Below are 22,871 nucleotides of genomic sequence, written 5' to 3' on the forward strand. Positions count from 1 at the left end.
AAAGTAGAGATAGAAATAATGGGGTGCAAAGGAGCAAAAATAAATAAAGAAATACAGTAGGGGAAGAGGTAGTTGTTTGGGCTAAATTATAGATGGGCTATGTACAGGTGCAGTAATCTGTGAGCTGCTCTGACAGCTGGTGCTTAAAGCTAGTGAGGGAGATATAAATCTCCAACTTCAGCGATTTTTGCAATTCGTTACAGTCATTGGCAGCAGAGAACTGGAAGGAAAATTGGCCAAAGGAGGTGTTGGCTTTGGGGATGACCAGTGAGATACACCTGCTGGAACGTGTGCTATGGGTGGGTGTTGCTATGGTGACCAGTGAGCTGAGTTAAGGCGGAGCTTTACCTAGCAAAGACTTATAGATGACCTGGAGCCAGTGGGTTTGGCGACGAATAAGTAGCGAGGGCCAGCCGACGAGAGCATACAGGTCGCAGTGGTGGGTGGTATATGGGGCTTTGGTGACAAAACAGGATGGCACTGTAATAGACTGCATCCAGCTTGCTGAGTAAAGCGCTGGAGGCTATTTTGTAAATGACATTGCCGAAGTCAAGGATCGGTAGAATAGTCCGTTTTTTTTGTCCGTTTTATTTATTTATTTTTTATTTTACCCCCTTTTCTCCCCCAATTTTTGTGGTATCCAATCGCTAGTAATTACTATCTTGTCTCATCGCTACAACTTCCGTACGGGCTCGGGAGAGACGAAGGTGGAAAGCCATGCGTCCTACGAAGCACAACCCAACCAAGCCGCACTGCTTCTTAACACAGCGCGCCTCCAACCTGGAAGCACCAATATGTCGGAGGAAACACCATGCACCTGGCCCCCTCGGTTAGCGCGCACTGCGCCCGGCCCACCACAGGAGTCGCATGAGACAAGGATATCCCTACCGGCCAAACCCTTCCTAACCCGGACGACGCTAGGCCAATTGTGCGTCGCCCCACGGACCTCCTGGTCGCGGCCGGCTGCGACCGGGAGGCCCTAGAATAGTCAGTTTTACGAGGGTATGTTTGGCAGCGTGAGTGAAGGAGGCTTTGTTGCGAAATAGGAAGACGATTCTAGATTTAATTTTGGATTGGAGATGCCTAATATGAGTCTGGAAGGAGCGTTTACAGTCTAACCAGACACCTAGGTATTTGTAGTTGTCCACATATTCTAAGTCAGAACCGTCCAGAGTATTGACGCTAGTCGGGCAGCGATCAGTTGAAGAGCATGCATTTAGTTTTACTAGCGCTTAAGAGCAGTTAGAAGCCACAGAAGGAGTGTTGTATGGCATTGAAGCTCGTTTGGAGGTTTGTAAACACAGTGTCCAAAGAAGGGCCAGATGTATACAGCATGGTGTCGTCTGCGTAGAGTTGGATCAGGGAATCACCAGCAGCAAGAGCGACATCGTTGATATATACAGAGAAAAGAGTCGGCCCGAGGATTGAACCCTGTGGTACCCCCATAGAGACTGCCAGAGTTCCGGACAACAGGCCCTCCGATTTGACACACTGAACTCTATCTGAGAAGTAGTTGGTGAACCAGGCGAGGCAGTCATTTGAGATACCAAGGTTGTTGAGTCTGCTGATAAGAATACGGTGATTGACAGTGTCGAAAGCCTTGGCCAGGTCGATGAAGACGGCTGCACAGTACTGTCTTTTATCGATGGCGGTTATGATATTATTTAGTACCTTGAGCGAGGCTGAGGTGCACCCATGACCAGCTCGGAAACAGGAATGCACAGCGGAGAAGGTATGGTGGGATTCAAAATGGTCAGTGATCTGTTTGTTAACTTGGCTTTCGAAGACTTTAGAAAGGCAGGGCAGGATGGATATAGGTCTGTAACAGTTTGGGTCTAGAGTGTCACCCCTTTTGAAGAGGGGGATGACCGCGGCAGCTTTCCAATCGTTAGGAATCTCGGACGATACAAAAGAGAGGTTGAACAGACTAGTAATAGGGGTTGCCACAATGGCGGCAGATCATTTTAGAAAGAGAGGGTCCAGGTTTTGCAGCTCTTCCAGAACATCAGCTATCTGGATTTGGGTGAAGGAGAAGCTGGGGAGGCTTGGACAAGTAGCTGCAAGGGTGGGGAGCTGTTGGCCGGGTTTGGGGTAGCCAGCTGGTCCAGGTTCTATTTAAGAGTGTCTTGCCAGCCGTAGAGAAATGCTTATTGAAATTCTCGATTATCGTGGAGTTATCGGTGGTGACCGTGTTTCCTAGTTCAGTGCAGTGGGCAGCTGGGATAAGGTGCTCTTATTCTCCATGGACTTTACAGTGCCCCAGAACTTTTTGGAGTTTGTGCTGCCGGATGCAAATATTTGCTTGAAAAAGCTAGCCTTAGCTTTTTCCTGGACATGCAATAAGAACCTGGACATGCAATAAAATGCAAATTAATTACTTATAAATCATACAATGTGATTTTCTGGATTTTTGTTTTAGATTCCGTCTCTCACAGTTGAAGTGTACCTATGATAAAAATTACAGACCTCTACATGCTTTGTAAGTAGGAAAACCTGCAAAATTGGCAGTGTATCAAATACTTGTTCTCCCCACTGTATATGGTCCCACAAATGACAGTGCATGTCAGAGCGAAAACCAAGCCATGAGGTCGAAGGAACTGTCCCTAGAGGTCCTAGATAGGATTGTGTCAAGGCACAGATCTGGGGAAGGGTACCCAAAAAAAATCTGCAGCATTGAAGGTCCCCAAGAACACAGTGGCCTCCATCATTTTAAATGAAATACTCTGCCTAGAGCTGGTCACCTCCCCCAATCGCTCAGAAGTGCCTTGGTCAGGGAGGTGACCAAAAACCTGATGGTCACTCTAACAGAGCTCCAGAGATCCTCTGTGGAGATGGAAGAACCTTCCAAAAGGACAACCATCTCTTCAGCACTCCACCAATCAGACCTTTATGGTCAAGTGGCCCGATGGAAACCACTCCTCAGTAAAAGGCACATAACAGCCTGCTCGGAGTATGCCAAAAGGCACCTCAAGGACTCTCAGACCATGAGAAACAAGATTTGCTGGCTTGATGAAAACAAGATTAAACTCTTTGGCCTGAATGCCAAGAGTCACGTCTCGAGGAAACCTGGCACCATCCCTACGGTGAAGCATAGTGGTGGCAGCATCATGCTGTGGGGATGTTTTTCAGCAGCAGGGACTGGGAGACTAGTCAGGATCGAGGGAAATATTAACGGAGCAAAGTGCAGAGAGATCCTTGATGAAAAACCTGCTCCAGAGTGCTCAGGACCTCAGACTGGGGGTGAAGGTTCACCGTCCAACAGGACAACGTCCTTAAGCACACAACCAAGACAACACAGGAGTGGCTTCGGGACAAGTCTCTGAATGTCCTTGAGTGGCCCAGCCAGAGCCCGGACTTGAGCCCGATCTAACATCTCTGGAGAGACCTGAAAATAGCTGTGCAGTGATGTTCCCCATCCAACCTGACAGAGCTAGAGAGGATCTGCAGAGAAGGATGGGAGAAACTCCCCAAATGCATGTGTGCCAAATAAATTTGCTAAATGAAAGGGGGGAAAAAGATTTAAATCAATTTTAGAAAAAGGCTTTAACGTAACAAAACATGGAAAAAAGTCAAGGGGTCTGAAAACTTTCAGAATGCACTGTATACAGCACCACCTCCCCCATAAGCATTCCTGTCATTTCTGTAGATGTTATATCCCTGTATTGCTACTGCTGGATCAAAAGAATTATCTCAGTGAGTTTCAGAGATGAACAGTACAATGCATTCCAAATTCAATAGGCAGGCAAGTAAACAAAAATGTTTTCAAATAAAAACTATTCCAGAAAATGTCAAAGCGTATATAACGCCCGTCCAAGAGACTGTTGACCAATCGCGTTCACATTGTCATGCTGTGACACACAGTTCCTAAGCTAAATCTCACGAAATCCCTTTTTAAAGTCAGGGTATGAGTCGAGAAACATGCCTATTGTCCTTGAAAGTACATAATGTTACGATTGCAAAGCTATACGATATTACAGAGAACAAGTTGATTACCTCTAATTATCTCTGAAAATATTTGTATTGTTGTGCTTCTTGTTCACGGAGGGTAATTAATGCCAATGTTCTTTTCTTTAAGCTGTTAATACGAATCGAAAGGAGTTTCCGATATCCTAATTTCTTAAAGTATTTCTGGTGATAGCAGGTGATAGTGATACACAAGCTAGGTCTATTTGAAACATTGCCATCCCATGGCAGCATTTACCAGCCACCAGGTTCAGAAGCTTTAAAACCACAAAAATATTTAAAACCCAATTCTATTTTTGCCCAAAGTCAAGATGTAAATTATTCAAACTGAACATAATATTATTATTTAATATAATATTATTTTAGGCTATTTTAGTTCGAGTCAAAGATAGTTTTGGAATAGTTTTAATTTTTCAAACAGGTTTGTTATTTTATTTCATTTTTTTTTTTTTTTTTTATTTCAGTTTACTAAATAGTTTCCCCCTAAATACTTTTTCTATAATAAGCATGGAGGTTTCCCCTATCAACCAGTCATAGGTTCTGGTGACAAAGCGCCTCGTAACCTAGCTGGGAATGGGACAGAACGGAACCCTTCTGTGGTAACAGACAGGGGCGATTTGTAATCAAATCTAATTCCCAGGAATGGGGTTCATATGAACCACAGAGACTGTGTGTGGGATAATAACATGGCCGTGTCCAACCCTGCTTGTTCCCTCGACTCCACTACCAACCACCAATCTCCAACAGGGCCCTTAACCTGTATCACTAGACACCTCATAGTGAGCTACAGGTAGGAATCAGCAATGAATCCCAATAATGAGACACCTCTGGGGAGGGGTGACAGCAACATTTAAAAAAATATATATATAGTGTTTTATGACAAACCGTTTTTTACAAATCCGTCAAGACACCAACTTAGACTTTACAGTGAAATGCTTTACTTACAAGCCCTTAACCAACAGTGCAGTTCAAGAAGAAGAAAAACGTTTACCAAGTAGACTAAAATAAAAAGTAATAATAAAAAGTAACACAATGAGAATAACAATAACGAGGCTATATACAGGGGGCACCGGTACTGAGTCAGTGTGGAGGCTATATACAGGGGGTACCGGTACTGAGTCAGTGTGGAGGCTATATACAGGGGGCACCAGTACTGAGTCAGTGTGGAGGTTATATACAGGGGGCACCGGTACCGAGTCAGTGTGGAGGCTATATACAGGGGGCACCGGTACCGAGTCAGTGTGGAGGCTATATACAGGGGGCACCGGTACAGAGTCAGTGTGGAGGCAATATACAGGAGGCACCGGTACAGAGTCAGTGTGGAGGCTATATACAGGGGGCACCGGTACCGAGTCAGTGTGGAGGCTATATACAGGGGGCACCGGTACAGAGTCAGTGTGGAGGCAATATACAGGGGGCACCGGTACAGAGTCAGTGTGGAGGCAATATACAGGGGGCACCGGTACAGAGTCAGTGTGGAGGCTATATACAGGGGGCACCGGTACTGAGTCAGTGTGGAGGTTATATACAGGGGGCACCGGTACCGAGTCAGTGTGCGGGGTTACAGGCTAGTTGAGGTAATCTGTACATGAAGGTAGGGGAGTGTAGTGACTATGCACAGGTAACAAACAACCAGTGAGTAGCAGCAGTGCACAAAAGGGGGGGGGGGGGGTCAATGTAAATTGTCCGGTGGTGATTTTCTGAATTGTTCAGCAGTCTTATGGCTTGGAGGTAGAAGCTGTTGAGCTTTTGGTTCAAGACTTGGCGCTGCGGTACCAAATGCCGTGCGGTAGCAGAGAAAACAGTCTATATAGTGCGAACGGCCCAGTACATCACTGTGTCCAAGCTTCCTGCCATCCAGGACCTATATAATAGGCGGTGTCAGAGGAAAGCCCACAAAATTGTCAGAGACTCCAGTCACCCAGTCCAGTGTATTACCTTTTGAGGATCTGGGGACCCATTATAAATCTTTTCAATCTCCTGAGGGGGAAAAGGTTTTGTTGTGCCCTCTTCATGACTGTCTTGGTATATACCCACGTGGGTGATTGAAAGATGAACTGAGGTCCACACTCCAGTCCAGTTGATGGTGGTAATGCACCTTAAAGTTGGTTTCCAACCGCCATATAAAGTCCAAAGAAGAAAAAGAAGCCTAAAGGAAGGTGAAATTACGAGAAACGAATTTGGTTTACCGTTTGGGGTATTGCGACTGGTTACTTATTTTGATGTGATATGAAAGTATTGTGTGAAATTATTCTGAATTGATATGAAAGTGCAGCGATTTATGTTTCTAGAAATGTATCGCAATTGAGAATGGATTCACATTTAGATGGAATATTTGACAATTTTAGCTGCCAGAGCCAGTCTACCTCTGAAAATAACATACAGTCCTTGGACCTTGAGGAGTAACGGGGGCAGCAATCAGCAGTAGAAACAATAACAAAGCGTACTCCCAGCCTGTTTCGGTAAAAAGCTGAGGGATGGGGCTGGAGAAATGCAACCATCCATGATATCAACATTCTAGTTATAACCATGTTTTGAGGATATACAGTGTTTGTTTACATTTACTGACAAACATTGGAATAAAAAAAAGCTTATATTTTGGGTTCTGATGGGGTACAACAGTTGAACTAAGCTCATGAGGCATTTATAAGTGAATTCTTAAAGAAACAATGGGTACATATCATTAATGTATAAGTCCCAAAATGGATGTAACAACTACTGATAGCCCCTTTAAGACTACATATTGAGGACTACAGTATTTCAGGCATTGTCATTGGATGCATTTGATCAATTGTTAACGTTTTGTTGATGGTCCACTCTTGATGTTCTACACGTTACAGTGAAGCTTCAGCCATTCCTACAGAACAACATTAAAGTGTAGAACCCCTTTACTGCATATTGGTTCAACGACTGCAGAGACGGTACTTACTGGTGTTAAACAGATCTCCAATCTCCTCTTCTTCCTCCAATGTGACAGTCATCTCCCCCTCCTCCTTCACTCCAAAAACTGCATCCTCCTCTCCTTTTACTGTAACTTCCTCCTCTTTTACTGTAACGTCTTTCTCTTCTTCTTTCACGGTAACAGCCTCACTCTCTACGTGTTTTAATATTGTAACAGTCTCCTCTTCCTTCTCCTCTTTCACTCCAAAAATCGCATCCTCCTCTTTCACTCTGAACGCGTCTTCCTCTTCTTTCACTGTAACGTCTTTCTCTTCTTCTTTCACGGTAACAGCTTCACCCTCTACTTGTTTTTGTATTGTAACAGCCTCCTCTTCGTCCTCCTCTTTCACGAAAGCTTCTTTCTCCGTCCAGCAGACCCCCTCTTCTTTAGCAGGAGGAGAGTAGCTTAGTGAACTCATGGTCGGGGATGTTAGCTAGTTAGCACTAGCAACTAGCCTATGTCTAAGCTAACTTAGCAAACCAGCTAGCTGACAAACAACGTAAATATATAATTAAATGGGCCAACAAGTACATACGACAGAAGTGTGTTTAATACACAGCGACTAATATACACCAAAAACAGTGTAAAGAGCGTGAATGTTGTAGCTATGTTTGCTAGAAAGCTACCGAGGTGTCTGACTAGCTGTTGTTGTTGTTGAAGAAGCGTTCCGTCCACTAGATTATACGTCACACTGGCAGCATCGCCTGAACCTAAAAGACGCACATCGCCATCTGCTGACTGGAGTGGGTAACGCAGTTGAGGAACCAAAAGTTTATTTTTCATTTATTTCATAAAAGTGTAATATTATATTATGCTGTTCAAAGAGAAGCATGTGTTGATTGATTCGTGTTTAATGAGTGAGAATTTAAAACAAGCTTTACACCCACAATCAAATGGTTGTTAATAAATCTAAATCATGGTTTAGTGTTTCTGTATCAAAATGGACTTTTAACAAATTCAAATCCTTTGGAGTCATTTTGACCCCAGCCAAAAGCACCTTTGACAAATAGGACATTTATTTAAAATCAAAATCAAATCACATTTTATTGGTCACATACACGTGTTTAGCAGATGTTATTGGGGGTGTAGTGAAATGCTTGTGGTTCTAGCTCCGACAGTGCAGTAATATCTAACAAGTAATATCGAACAATTTCACAACCCAATACACACACATCTAAGTATTTGAATCTAGGTTTCTCTGTAGACATGATCAATCCCACCAGAGGGTGGAGGGGCACCTGTATCAGTGGTTTTGACCAGATAGACACCTGCAGACACACAGTATAGTGCCTCCCATGTACTCTCCTATGATTGGACATTTCTATACCACGTATCACGTGACTGTGTACAAAACTGCCAATGGTAGAAAACTCTGCCAGTGGTATACAGTGCATTCGTTAAGTATTCAGACCCCTTCACTTTCTCCACATTCAGTTACATTACAGCCTTATTCTAAAATTTAATATTTTTCCCCTCATCAATCTACACACAATACCCCATAATGACATCACAATACCCCATAATGACAAACCAAAAACATTTTTTTCACATTTTTGCAAATGTATTTAAGTATTCAGACCCTTTACTATGAGACTCGAAATTGAGCTCAGATGCATCCTGATTCCATTGATCATCCTTGAGATGTTTCTACAACTTGATTGGAGTCCACCTGTGGTAAATTCAATTGATTGGAGATGATTTGGAAAGGCACAGACCTGTCTATATAAGGTCCCACAGTTCACAGTGCATGTCAGAGCAAAAACCAAGCCATGAGGTCAAAGGAATTGTCCATAGAGCTCTGAGACAGGACTGTGTCGAGGCACAGATCTGGGGAAAGGTACCAAAAAATGTATGCAGCATTGAAGGTCCCCAAGAACACAGTGGCCTCCATCATTCTTAAATGGAAGAAGTTTGGAACCACCAAGACTCTTCCCAGAGATGGTCGCCCGGCCAAACTGAGAAATCGGGGGAGAAGGGCCTTGGTCAGGGAGGTGAACAAGAACCCGATGTTCACTCTGACAGAGCTCCAGAGTTCCTCTGTGGAGATGGGAGAACCTTCCAGAAGGACAACCATCTCTGCAGCACTCCACCAATCAGGCCTTTATGTAGCAATGATTAAATTGTCTATATTTATTTCAATGGACAATTCTGTGAACTGTTCTGTGAAAGGTGTAGGCTAGAGATGACATGCAGGAGCTTGCAGGGATTTGTAGTCTTGCATGTCATCTACTTTGATGCTAATTAGCATTTTAGAATCCGAGAGTAAAGAGACACAAATATATTGATACAAGTGTTTGTATTTATTATGGATCTCCATTAGTTCCTGCCAAGGCAGCAGCTACTCTTCCTGGGGTTTATTATGGATCCCCATTAGTTCCTGCCAAGGCAGCAGCTACTCTTCCTGGAGTTTATTATGGATCCCCATTAGTTCCTGCCAAGGCAGCAGCTACTCTTCCTTGGGGTTATTATGGATCCCCATTAGTTCCTGCCAAGGCAGCAGCTACTCTTCCTGGGGTTTATTATGGATCCCCATTAGTTCCTGCCAAGGCAGCAGCTACTCTTCCGGGGGTTTATTATGGATCCCCATTAGTTCCTACCAAGGCAGCAGCTACTCTTCCTTGGGGTTATTATGGATCCCCATTAGTTCCTGCCAAGGCAGCAGCTACTCTTCCGGGGGTTTATTATGGATCCCCATTAGTTCCTACCAAGGCAGCAGCTACTCTTCCTTGGGGTTATTATGGATCCCCATTAGTTCCTGCCAAGGCAGCAGCTACTCTTCCTGGGGTTTATTATGGATCCCCATTAGTTCCTGCCAAGGCAGCAGCTACTCTTCCGGGGGTTTATTATGGATCCCCATTAGTTCCTACCAAGGCAGCAGCTACTCTTCCTGGGGTTTATTATGGATCCCCATTAGTTCCTGTCAAGGCAGCAGCTACTCTTCCTGGGGTTTATTATTGATCCCCATTAGTTCCTGCCAAGGCAGCAGCTCCTCTTCCTGGGGTTTATTATGGATCCCCATTAGTTCCTGACAAGGCAGCAGCTACTCTTCCTGGGGTTTATTATGGATCCCCATTAGTTCCTGCCAAGGCAGCAGCTACTCTTCCTGGGGTCCAGCAAAAATAAAGGAAGTTATACCATTTTAAAAACATTACAATGTCATCTTGTTTTTACATGGCATTGTAGATTTTAGCGGTATACAGAATGTATTTTGGATATTTTCAGTGTATTTTTAACCCTTTCAGACAATGGATTAATCGTAAATTAAAGTTCTCAAGTCTGACAGCCCAAACAAAAACACAAATTCTCAGTCAGAAACACAAGTCAGAACACAGCCTCTCGATTCTCTCATGTGTTTTCAGGTCCTCTGACTGGGAAAATGTCTTTCCACAATGAGAGCAGTGGTATGTCTTCTCCTCCTGTGTATTTGTATGTATTCTTTCATGCTCTTTCAGGTCCCTTAACCGGGTAAATCTCTTTCCACAGTGGGAGCAGTGGTGCATCTTTTTTCCTGTGTGTGTCCTCTCATGCTGGTTCAGGTTTCCTAACTGAGCAAAATGCTTTCCACAATGGGAACATTGGTAAGGCTTTTCTCCTGTGTGTATTCTCTCGTGCTCCTTCAGGCTCCCTAACTGGGTACAACTCTTTCCACAATGGGAACATTCGAAAGGCTTTTCTCCTGTGTGTGTCCTCTCATGCCTTTCCACGCTCCCTAACCACCTATAACTCTTTCCACACAAGGAGCAGTGGTAAGGCTTCTCTTCTGTGTGTATTCTCTTATGTGTTTTCAGGCTCCCTAACTGAGTACAACTCTTTCCACACTGGGAGCAGTGATGTCGTCCTGCTGGTTTGGACGTCTCAGGGTCTGGTTCCCCTGAAGGACTCTTCCTGCTGTCAGAAGGAGAGTCTGGTCTCTCTCCTGTCAAAGACAAACAGATTATTCATTAAACAGACTTGAATGAAACCTCCACATGATCAAACTTCTTATGACGTTTATGTCAGGACCCGGTGAGAGAAACAGTCACTAATAGTCGGCAGAACCCAGAAGATGAGGCAGACTCAGCAGTACTAGAAATGGTGGTTTAATAAAAGGACAAGATCTTCAGGCAAAGAATATAAATCCACCACGTCCAAAAATAAAGCCAAGAGGCACAAAATGGATATCCTCCAAAATACAAAGAAACTCCACAAAGTGGTAAAAACAGCAGGGAAAAAACAAACCTCAAAAGACTACTCAAAAATACACAAGCACTAAACCAGAGAACCTCTGGAAAATCCAATAAGAGAAATATGTTCACAACAAGGCTGGGGCTGGGTGCTAACATACAAACACTGAGCAAAGAACTGAGGAACACACAGGGTTTAAATACTAACAAGGGAACGACACACAGGTGCAAACAATAATTAGAGCAAGGAAAAAACAAAAGGTACAAAAAAGGTGCAATGGGGACATCTAGTGACCAAAACCTGAACAGTCCTGGCCAAAACCTGACAGTTTAATCTAGACTAGATCCCTCAATCACCTGAAGTCAGTTTTCACAAGTATTATTAAATCGACTTCAAAATGCAGGTCTCTGTGTGCTTCTTAGGATGTCCAGGCAGGTGATTCACTTCTAACCGAAGTCTTGCAGGTGTTTACATGGTTTGACACATCTGCCAGGTGATTCACTTCTAACTTAAGTCTTGCAGGTGTCTACATGGTTTGACACATCTGCCAGGTGATTCACTTCTAACTTAAGTCTTGCAGGTGTTTACATGGTTTGACACATCTGCCAGGTGATTCACTTCTAACCGAAGTCTTGCAGGTGTTTACATGGTTTGACACATCTGCCAGGTGATTCACTTCTAACCGAAGTCTTGCAGGTGTTTACATGGTTTGACACATCTGCCAGGTGATTCACTTCTAACTTAAATCTTGCAGGTGTTTACATGGTTTGACACATCTGCCAGGTGATTCACTTCTAACCGAAGTCTTGCAGGTGTTTACATAGTTTGACACATCTGCCAGGTGATTTCAAATCTAATTTCAGTACCAGTGTATAAAATATATTTTTTTCACCAATGCCATGAAATCCAATTGCAACTCCTCTACGGACTCGGGGGAGAGGCGAAGGTCGAGAGCCGTGCGTCCTCCGAAACACGACCCTGCCAAGCCGCACTGCACATCTTGACACACTGCTCGCTTAACCTGGAAGTGATACTGCCTGGATTAGAACCATAAAATGATGCAGCTGATGATCATTAGATTAGAACCAGGGACTGTAGTTACGCCTCTAGTTCGCCAATGACAAGCATACCCATTACATGATGCAGGCACCACCATGCTTGAAAATATGTAGTCAGTGATGTGTTGAATTTGCCCCAAACATAACACTTTTGTATTCAGGATATAAAGTTAATTATTGCAAACAGAATGCATGTTTTGGAATATTTGTATTCTGTACAGGCTTCCTTCTTTTCACTCTGTCATTTAGGTTAGTATTGTGGAGTAACTACAATGTTGTTGATCCATCCTTAGTTTTCTCCTATCACAACCATTAAACACTAACTATTTTAAAGTCACCATTGGCCTCATGGTGAAATCCCTAAACAGTTTCCTTTCTCTCCAGCAACTGAGTTAGTGACTGGGTATATTGATACACCATCTAAAGTGTAATTAATAACTTCACCATGCTCAAAGGGATATTCAATGTCTGCATTTTTTTACCCATTTACCAATAGGTGCACTTCTTTGCGAGGCGTCGGAAAACCTCCCTGGTCTTTGTGGTTGAATCTGTGTTTGAAATTCACTGCTCGACTGAGGGCCATTACAGATAATTGTATGTGTGGTGTACAGAGATGAGGTAGTCATTCAGACATCATGTTAAACACTATTATTGCACACAGAGTGAGTCCCTGCAACTTATTATGTGACTTGTTAAGCAAATTCTTTACTCCTGAACTTATTTAGGCTTTTAATTACATTTGTAAATATTTCCAAAAACATAATTCCACTTTGACATTATGGGGTATTGAATCCATTTAACCCCAGTATCTCTACTTGCACATTCATCTTCTGCTATTCACATTCACATTCCGTACCATTCCAGTGTTTAATTGCTATATTGTAATTACTTCGCCACCATGGTCTATTTATTGCCTAACCTCTCTTATCCTACCTTATTTGCACATGCTGTATATAGATTTTTCTACTGTATAATTGATTGTATGTTTGTTTATTCCATGTGTAACTCTGTGTTGTTGTATGTGTCATTGCAAATGAGAACTTGTTCTCAACTAGTCTACCTGGTTAAATAAAGGTGAAATAAAAATACTTGTGTGGGTTGTAGACTCCGTCTCATGCTACCACTAGAGTGAGAGCACCGCCAGCATTCAAAAGTGACCAAAACATCAGCCAGGAAGCATAGGAACTGAGAAGTGGTCTGTGGTCACCACCTGCAGAATCACTCCTTTTTGGGGGGTGTCTTGCTAATTGCCTATAATTTCCACCTTTTGTCTATTCCATTTGCACAACAGCTTGTGAAATGTATTGTCAATGAGTGTTGCTTCCTAAGTGGACAGTTTGATTTCATAGAAGTGTGATTGACTTGGAGTTACATTGTGTTGTTTAAGTGTTCCCTTTATTTTTTTGAGCAGTGTACTTAACATAGTACAATCTAGTAGCATCAGTAAAATCTGTTGAAATAAAACCACAGATAAATATACCTAACATAGTACAATCTAATAGCATCAGTAAAATCTGTTGAAATAAAACCACAGATAAATATACCTAACATAGTACAATCTGATAGCATCAGTAAAATCTGTTGAAATAAAACCACAGATAAATATACCTAACATAGTACATCTATTACACAATACATCACAATACATCAGAAATAGTTACACATTATAGATCCATTCATGGATGTACAGGTCTGTTGGATAAACCTTAAGAAATAGTTACACACTATAGAGATCTATTCATGGATGTACAGGTCTGTTGGATAAACCTTCAGAAATAGTTACACATTATAGAGATCCATTCATGGATGTACAGGTCTGTTGGATAAACCTTCAGAAATAGTTACACATTATAGAGACCCATTCATGGATGTACAGGTCTGTTGGATAAACCTCCAGAAATAGTTACACATTATAGAGATCCATTCCTGGATGTACAGGTCTGTTGGATAAACCTTCAGAAATAGTTACACATTATAGAGATCCATTCATGGATGTACAGGTCTGTTGGATAAACCTTCAGAAATAGTTACACATTATAGAGATCCATTCCTGGATGTACAGGTCTGTTGGATAAACCTTCAGAAATAGTTACACATTATAGAGATCCATTCATGGATGTACAGGTCTGTTGGATAAACCTTCAGAAATAGTTACACATTATAGAGATCCATTCCTGGATGTACAGGTCTGTTGGATAAACCTTCAGAAATAGTTACACATTATAGAGATCCATTCCTGGATGTACAGGTCTGTTGGATAAACCTTCAGAAATGTCCGCTGCTGATTTCTTCCAGGTGTCCATAGCGGACACCCTGGTCCTGTGAATCCTGGCCGTGGACAAATTCTCAGTCAGAAACATAAGTCAGAACACAGCCTCTCTATTCTCTCATGTGTTTTCAGGTCCTCTGACTGGGAAAATGTCTTTCCACAATGAGAGCAGTGGTATGTTGTCTCCTCCTGTGTATTAGTATGTTGGAAAGGCTTCTCTCCTGTGTGTTTTCTCTCATGCGTTTTCAGACCCCTTGACCACCTAAAACTCTTTCCACACTGGGAACAGTGGTAGGGCATTTCTCCTGTATGTATTCTCTCATGCGTTTTCAGAGTCCCATACCACCTAAAACTCTTTCCACAGTGAGAACAGTGATAAGGCTCTTCTCCTGTGTGTATTCTCTCATGCGTTTTCAGACTCCTTGACCACCTAAAACTCTTTCCACAGTGAGAACAGTGGTATGGCTTTTCTCCTGTATGTATTCTCTCATGCGTTTTCAGACTCCATAACCACCTAAAACTCTTTCCACAGTGAGAACAGTGATACGGCGTTTCTCCTGTGTGTTTTCTCTCATGCGTTTTCAGGCTCACTAACCACCTAAAACTTTTTCCACAGTGAGAACAGTGATACGGCGTTTCTCCTGTGTGTTTTCTCTCATGCGTTTTCAGGCTCACTAACCACCTAAAACTTTTTCCACAGTGAGAACAGTGATAAGGCTCTTCTCCTGTGTGTATTCTCTCATGCGTTTTCAGGCTCCCTGACAACCTAAAACTCTTTCCACAGTGAGAACAGTGGTAGGGCTTTTCTCCTGTATGTATTCTCTCATGCGTTTTCAGGTTCCCTAACCACCTAAAACTCTTTCCACAGTGGGAGCAGTGGTGTTGGTTAGGCGTCTCTGGGTCTGTTTCCTCTGAGGAACTCTTCCCGCTGTCAGAGTCTGGTCTCTCTCCTGCCAAAAGACAAACAGATTATTTAGTTAAACAGAGAGACCTGAATGAAGCCTGTATTAAATAAAATTGTCTTCCTATGAGGTTTAATCTAGACTATATCCCTCAATAACCTGAGGTCAGTCTTCACAACATTACATCATTAAAAATATACTTTGTGACGGTGAGATTTAAAAACAAATGATGTAGAGCTCCAAATCTAATCTCTCAGGGAATGTCATGTCATAATAAGAGCTCTATAATAATAGATAATATCATGGTTACAGGCTGAGCAGAGCTCTATAATAATAGATAATGTCATGTTTATAGGCTGAGCAGAGCTCTATAATAATAGATAATGTCATGTTTATAGGCTGAACAGAGATGGTTGTTTGCCATTCTGTGAGACAATTAAGTTGTGATTTTGTGGTGGGGGGACTCTGATGGTATACACATGTTACAGTTAAGCAATAAGACCCGAGGAAGTGTGGTATATGGCCAATATAGCATGGTTAAAGACTGTCCTTAAGCACGACGCAACGCAGAGTGCCTGGATACAGCCCTTAGCCGTGGTATATTGGCCATATATCACAAACTCCTGAGGTGGATCATTGCAATTATAAACTGGTTACCAACGTAATTAGAGCAGTAAAAATACATGTTTTGTCATACCCATGGTATACGGCCTGATATACCACGGCTGTCAGCCAATCAGCATTCAGGGCTTTAATCACCCATTTTAAAATGTAGCTTTAACATTATATTATCACATAAATTCCTATAGTACAGAACAACATTTTCAAGTATAGAATTTCAGTAGCATGCTGCTTAAAAACCACACATTCATTAAAAACCTTTAGAGAGTTAGAGCCCGTTTTTAAGACAGTACTTACTGGTGGTAATCAGATCTCCTGACTCCTCTGTCAATATGACCGTTATCTCTCCCTCTTTCTCCTGCTTCACTCCAAAAACTGCATCCTCCTCTTTCTCTTCCTCCTCCTCTTCTTTTACTGTAACAGCCTCCTCCTCTTTCACTCTGAACGAGTCTTCCTCTTCCTTCACTGTAACGTCTTTCTCTTCTTCTTTCACTGTAACAGCCTCACCCTCTAGTTCTTGTTTTACTGTGACAACCTCTTCTTCCTTCTCCTCTTTCACGACAATGTTCAGCCCCAGAGCTTCTTTCTCCGTCCAGCAGACCTCTTCTTTAACAAGAGTGGGGATGTTTAGGGAGCTCATGGTCGGAGATGTTAGCTAGCTAGTTAGCATTAGCGACTAGCCTAGCGCTAGGCAAATTTAAGACGTCTGCCTGACTAACAACGTAAATATGAAAATAAATGGGGCAACTCGCTATAAAACAGAAGTATGTCTAAAATACATAGGCAAATATGCACTGAAACAGTCTAAAAAGCTTGAATGTTTAGGCCATGTCGCCTAGCAAGCTACTGAAGTGACTGACTCGCTGTTGTTGTTGAAGTGTCCCGTCCACTAGATTATACGTCACACTGGCAGCATCGTCATCAGCTGACTGGAGTGGGTAACGCAGTATAAGGAAATGTTTATTTTATTTCCTGACAAAAAATTGTATTTTAAAATGTATTTCATTAAATAATATTATATTGATACGTCCAAAGGAAAGCATGTGTTGATTGATTAGTGAAGATGTGTAATGAATGAGAATTTAAACTTTACATCTAACGCTGCATTTAAGGCATTTAATTTAATTTTTCTATCTATTCAATCTAATAGTATCAGTAAAATCTGTTGAAATAAAACCACAGATAAATATACCTAACATAGTACAATCTCGTAGCATCAGTAAAATCTGTTGAAATAAAACCACAGATGAATATACCTAACATAGTACAATCTAATAGCATCAGTAAAATCTGTTGAAATAAAACCACAGATAAATATACCTAACATAGTACATCTATTAAACAATACATCACAATACATCAGAAATAGTTACACATTATAGAGATCCATTCCTGGATGTACAGGTCTGTTGGATAAACCTTCAGAAATAGTTACACATTATAGAGATCCATTCCTGGATGTACAGGTCTGTTGGATAAACCTTCAGAAATAGTTACACATTATAGAGATCCATTCATGAATGTACAGGTCTGTTGGATAAACCTTCAGAAATAGTTACACCTTATAGAGATCCATTCATGGATGTACAGGTCTGTTGGATAAACCATCAGAAATAGTTACACATTATAGATCCATTCATGGATGTACAGGTCTGTTGGATAAACCTCCAGAAATAGTTACACATTATAGAGATCCATTCCTGGATGTACAGGTCTGTTGGATAAACCTTCAGAAATAGTTACACATTATAGAGATCCATTCATGGATGTACAGGTCTGTTGGATAAACCTTCAGAAATGTCCGCTGCTGATTTCTTCCAGGTGTCCATAGCGGACACCCTGGTCCTGTGAATCCTGGCCGTGGACAAATTCTCAGTCAGAAACATAAGTCAGAACACAGCCTCTATTCTCTCATGTGTTTTCAGGTCCTCTGACTGGGAAAATGTCTTTCCACAATGAGAGCAGTGGTATGTCTTCTCCTCCTGTGTATTAGTATGTTGGAAAGGCTTCTCTCCTGTGTGTGTTCTCTCATGCGTTTTCAGACTCCCTGACCACCTAAAACTCTTTCCACACTGGGAACAGTGATAAGGCTTTTCTCCTGTGTGTTTTCTCTCATGCGTTTTCAGGCTCCCTGACAACCTAAAACTCTTTCCACAGTGAGAACAGTGGTAGGGCTTTTCTCCTGTATGTATTCTCTCATGCGTTTTCAGGTTCCCTAACCACCTAAAACTCTTTCCACAGTGGGAGCAGTGGTGTTGGTTAGGCGTCTCTGGGTCTGTTTCCTCTGAGGAACTCTTCCCGCTGTCAGAGTCTGGTCTCTCTCCTGCCAAAAGACAAACAGATTATTTAGTTAAACAGAGAGACCTGAATGAAGCCTGTATTAAATAAAATTGTCTTCCTATGAGGTTTAATCTAGACTAGATCCCTCAATAACGTGAGGTCAGTCTTCACAACATTACATCATTAAAAATATACTTCGTGACGGTGAGATTTAAAAACAAATGATGTAGAGCTCCAAATCTAATTTCTCAGGGAATGTCATGTTTATAGGCTGAGCAGAGCTCTATAATAATAGATAATGTCATGTTTATAGGCTGAACAGAGATGGTTGTTTGCCATTCTGTGAGACAATTAAGTTGTGATTTTGTGGTGGGGGGACTCTGATGGTATACACATGTTACAGTTAAGCAATAAGACCCGAGGAAGTGTGGTATATGGCCAATATAGCATGGTTAAAGACTGTCCTTAAGCACGACGCAACGCAGAGTGCCTGGATACAGCCCTTAGCCGTGGTATATTGGCCATATATCACAAACCCCTGGGGTGGATTATTGCAATTATAAACTGGTTACCAACGTAATTATAGCAGTAAAAATACATGTTTTGTCATACCCGTGGTATACGGCCTGATATACCACGGCTGTCAGCCAATCAGCATTCAGGGCTTTAATCACCCATTTTAAAATGTAGCTTTAACATTATATTATCACATAAATTCCTATAGTACAGAACAACATTTTCAAGTATAGCATTTCAGTAGCATGCTGCTTAAAAACCACACATTCATTCAAAACCTTTAGAGAGTTAGAGCCCGTTTTTAAGACAGTACTTACTGGTGGTAATCAGATCTCCTGACTCCTCTGTCAATATGACCGTTATCTCTCCCTCTTTACTCCAAAAACTGCATCCTCCTCTTTCTCTTCCTCCTCCTCTTCTTTTACTGTAACACCCTCCTCCTCTTTCACTCTGAACGCGTCTTCCTCATCCTCTACTTCTTGTTTTACTGTGACATCCTCCTCTTCCTCCTCCTCTTTCACGACAATGTTCAGCCCCAGAAATTCTTTCTCCGTCCAGCAGACCTCGTCTTCTTTAACTGGAGGGGGGATGTTTAGGGAGCTCATGGTCGGAGATGTTAGCTAGCTGGTTAGCATTAGCGACTAGCCTAGCGCTAGGCACATTTAAGACGTCTGCCTGACTAACAACGTAAATATGAAAATAAATGGGGCAACTCGCTATAAAACAGAAGTATGTCTAAAACACATAGGCAAATATGCACTGAAACAGTCTAAAAAGCTTGAATGTTTAGGCCATGTCGCCTAGCAAGCTACTGAAGTGACTGAGTCGCTGTTGTTGTTGAAGTGTCCCGTCCACTAGATTATACGTCACACTGGCAGCATCGTTATCAGCTGACTGGAGTGGGTAACGCAGTATAAGGAAATGTTTATTTTATTTCCTGACAAAAAATTGTATTTTAAAATGTATTTCATTAAATAATATTATATTGATACGTCCAAAGGAAAGCATGTGTTGATTGATTAGTGAAGATGTGCAATGAATGAGAATTTAAACTTTACATCTAACGCTGCATTTAAGGCTTTGTCATATTCATTCAGTCAAACAAACGCTCTGCAGCGTCTGGTTTAACAGTGATCTACGTTCTATGAAAGCTGCTGGGAGCAAACTGGAGAATAGCTAGAGGAAAACAACGCTAACTGTGCATCCCCAGACCCTGGTATATCACCAGACTGCATACAAACCTAACTGCATGCCCAGGCCCTGGTATATCACCAGACTGCATACCAACCTAACTGCATCCCCAGGCCCTGGTATATCACCAGACTGCATACAAACCTAACTGCATCCCCAGGCCCTGGTATATCACCAGACTGTACAAACCTAACTGCATCCCCAGACCCTGTTATATCACCAGACTGTACAAACCTAACTGCATGCATAGTCCCTGGTATATCACCAGACTGTACAAACCTAACTGCATCCCCAGTCCCTGGTATATCACCAGACTGCATACAAACCTAACTGCATCCCCAGACCCTGTTATATCACCAGACTGCATACAAACCTAACTGCATCCCCAGTCCCTGGTATATCACCAGACTACATACAAACCTAACTACATGCCCAGTCCCTGGTATATCACCAGACTGCATTCAAACCTAACTGCATCCCCAGGCCCTGGTATATCACCAGAATGCATACAAACCTAACTGCATCCCCAGTCCCTGGTATATCACCAGACTGCATACAAACCTAACTGCATCCCCAGTCCCTGGTATATAACCAGACTGCACAAACCTAACTGCATGCATAGTCCCTGGTATATCACCAGACTGTACAAACCTAACTGCATCCCCAGTCCCTGGTATATCACAAGACTGTACAAACCTAACTGCATCCCCAGTCCCTGGTATATCACTAGACTGTACAAACCTAACTGCATCCCCAGTCCCTGGTATATCACCAGACTGTACAAACCTAACTGCATCCCCAGCCCCTGGTATATCACCAGACTGCATACAAACCTAACTGCATCCTCAGTCCCTGGTATATCACCAGACTGTACAAACCTAACTGCATGCATAGTCCCTGGTATATCACCAGAATGCATACACACCTAACTGCATGCATAGTCCCTGGTATATCACCAGACTGCATACAAACCAAACTACATGCATAGTCCCTGGTATATCACCAGACTGCACAAACCTAACTGCATGCATAGTCCCTGGTATATCACCAGACTGCATACAAACCTAACTGCATGCACAGTCCCTGGTATATCACCAGACTGCATACAAACCTAACTACATCCATAGTCCCTGGTATATCACCAGACTGCACAAACCTAACTGCATGCATAGTCCCTGGTATATCACCAGACTGCATACAAACCTAACTGCATGCCCAGTCCCTGGTATATCACCAGACTGCATACAAACCTAACTGCATCCCCAGTCCCTGGTATATCACCAGACTGCATACAAACCTAACTGCATCCATAGTCCCTGGTATATCACCAGACTGCATACAAACCTAACTACATCCATAGTCCCTGGTATATCACCAGACTGCTGTGACAACCCTCCCACTCTGTCTGCAGAATTCTTTCTCTTTGCTCTTGTTTTCCTTAATAGGATGTCGGTGGGCGGAGCCGGGAGGGTCTTCATTGAAATGGGACACACCTGGGCTCGGGTGTAGCATTAGCCAGCCCGCTAAGAGGAGCAAGCAGGTTGATTTCCTCTGTCATTTTGAGCTCACGGCAAGAAGGCACCAGAGCCCACCGTGCTAACGGGTTCCCACTAGATAACACAACCACACAGTTAATGAAAAGCATGAGGTGAAGCTTGAGCTAGATATCAACCTATCGAGCTAGTGTGACCTTCCTGGTCTCTCAAGTCAGTGAGTCAACACAGGAAGGAGCAATGGATGGATAGTTCATTTATTTCCAAAGCTGCAATGATGGGACACACACAGTCTGGATGAATGATCAGTAGTGACGGGATATAAATAGCACTCCCACAGCAATTCTCCATTAATCTGCCCTAGAATACACTAACAAAAAAACTATTGAAATGTCTATCAAAGTCATTGTGATCGTATAGTGGATTTAACAATTCATACTAATTCCTAATTTACTATAATAAATTAATCAATTGTTTCCATGTGTCTAATATTCACTACATCAGAATAAACTGTCATCCATTTTACTATCAAAATATATCAAATTAACCTGAAGATTTACTCAATGTCCCCCTCTGGTGGCGAAGAAGTATAATTCACCTAAACTAACAAAACCGGGCTGATAAACTGGCTGGTGTTCATGAGTTTATAAAACATGTACTTTATACATTTGTCATAAATGACCTGCATTGATGAGACACACAGTGTGGATGAATGATCAGTAGTCGACAGGGTAAAAATAGCACTCCTAAAGAAGATGCATTTTCCAGTTAGATACCAACTTGAAAGAGGGAACTTTAGCATAAAACCCACATGGAAAACTGAGATTTGGCAAGTAACATATAAAGAGAGGCTTATTTGACGCCAAACCAACAACAGTAGTTACTAAAACATAAATTGCTAATGTATTGTAATGACCTGACAAGATCATAAATGAACAATTGTCCAGACAGAGGCTTGAGTTTGCGAATCGACGGTTTATTAAACCAACTTTACACAGGCTACTGTTTGGGCCGTAGCACACGCCAAATAAATGACAGATAACCCACAAGCCAATCGGGACCTTCTCTTGTGAAGCCCAGACGTAAAGAGGGAGAACAAAGGCTAAACCTGGTCTTAACTTCCAATGCTCCATCCCCCTGCCCAAACCCCCTCCACGCCACTACGCCAACCGCCAGGATGCCCGGCATCAGAAGATTCCAGGCATTCCCGTGATTGGCAGATAGCAGGTTGATTGACATGTCGGACCCCGCGAACACTGGGTACTGGTCAGTACAACACAACCTACTAGCCTAACACATAACACACAGCTGTCTGTGCGGCTCGCTACAGTATGATTTAAAAGGTGGATTTTATGATGTAATGTCAAATTTATATATTTCTATTCCGGGACTATTCAATTTTGAAATCACCCACAGCAATTCTCCATAAATCTGCTGTGGATTACCCAGAATCCCGAAATAAATTAATACATA

The 22,871-nt window shown here is 42.4% G+C and overlaps 5 protein-coding genes across 4 annotated transcripts in view; 1 reads left to right on the plus strand and 4 right to left on the minus strand.

Moving 5' to 3' along the window:
* LOC139550409 (zinc finger protein 271-like) overlaps nt 1-7,562 on the minus strand; it is a 57,609-nt gene extending 50,047 nt beyond the window's left edge. Inside the window, exon 1 of the mRNA XM_071361291.1 lies at nt 6,893-7,562. Coding sequence (XP_071217392.1) covers nt 6,893-7,322 — 430 coding nt within the window. The 5' untranslated portion in view covers nt 7,323-7,562. The remainder of the gene's footprint in view (nt 1-6,892) is intronic.
* Nucleotides 1-22,871, plus strand: part of LOC139548377 (zinc finger protein ZFP2-like) — a 372,237-nt gene that overhangs the window by 258,127 nt on the left and 91,239 nt on the right.
* The window catches only part of LOC139548823 (zinc finger protein 180-like), a 223,334-nt gene that overhangs the window by 120,228 nt on the left and 80,235 nt on the right, over nt 1-22,871 (minus strand). The gene's annotated exons all lie outside the window — the stretch shown is intronic.
* Nucleotides 7,899-12,067, minus strand: LOC139552226 (zinc finger protein 239-like). Its single transcript, XM_071363745.1, has 2 exons — nt 11,998-12,067; nt 7,899-10,820 (listed from the first exon to the last, which is right to left on the minus strand). Exons 1-2 carry the CDS (start codon nt 12,065-12,067, stop codon nt 10,213-10,215), a joined length of 678 nt encoding a protein of 225 aa, XP_071219846.1. The 3' UTR covers nt 7,899-10,212.
* LOC139549111 (zinc finger protein 180-like) lies at nt 13,101-19,563 on the minus strand. The gene is made up of 3 exons (XM_071359252.1): nt 19,032-19,563; nt 16,216-18,241; nt 13,101-15,345 (listed from the first exon to the last, which is right to left on the minus strand). Exons 2-3 carry the CDS (start codon nt 16,556-16,558, stop codon nt 14,477-14,479), a joined length of 1,212 nt encoding a protein of 403 aa, XP_071215353.1. The 5' UTR covers nt 16,559-18,241; nt 19,032-19,563; the 3' UTR covers nt 13,101-14,476.

This window comes from Salvelinus alpinus, chromosome 2 (genome assembly GCF_045679555.1).
Source record: "Salvelinus alpinus chromosome 2, SLU_Salpinus.1, whole genome shotgun sequence".
Lineage (NCBI taxonomy): Eukaryota > Metazoa > Chordata > Actinopteri > Salmoniformes > Salmonidae > Salvelinus > Salvelinus alpinus.

Coding starts and splice junctions, on each gene's coding strand:
- LOC139552226 (XM_071363745.1), bottom strand. CDS start 12,067: ATGTGCAGTGCGGCTTGGCAGGGTCGTGTTTCGGAGGACGCACGGCTC. Junction 10,821..11,997: donor GACCTTCGCCTCTCCCCCGA/GTCCGTAGAGGA, acceptor TGTCTTTGACAG/GAGAGAGACCAGACTCTCCT.
- LOC139549111 (XM_071359252.1), bottom strand. CDS start 16,558: ATGAGCTCCCTAAACATCCCCACTCTTGTTAAAGAAGAGGTCTGCTGG. Junction 15,346..16,215: donor AGGAGATCTGATTACCACCA/GTAAGTACTGTC, acceptor GTCTTTTGGCAG/GAGAGAGACCAGACTCTGAC.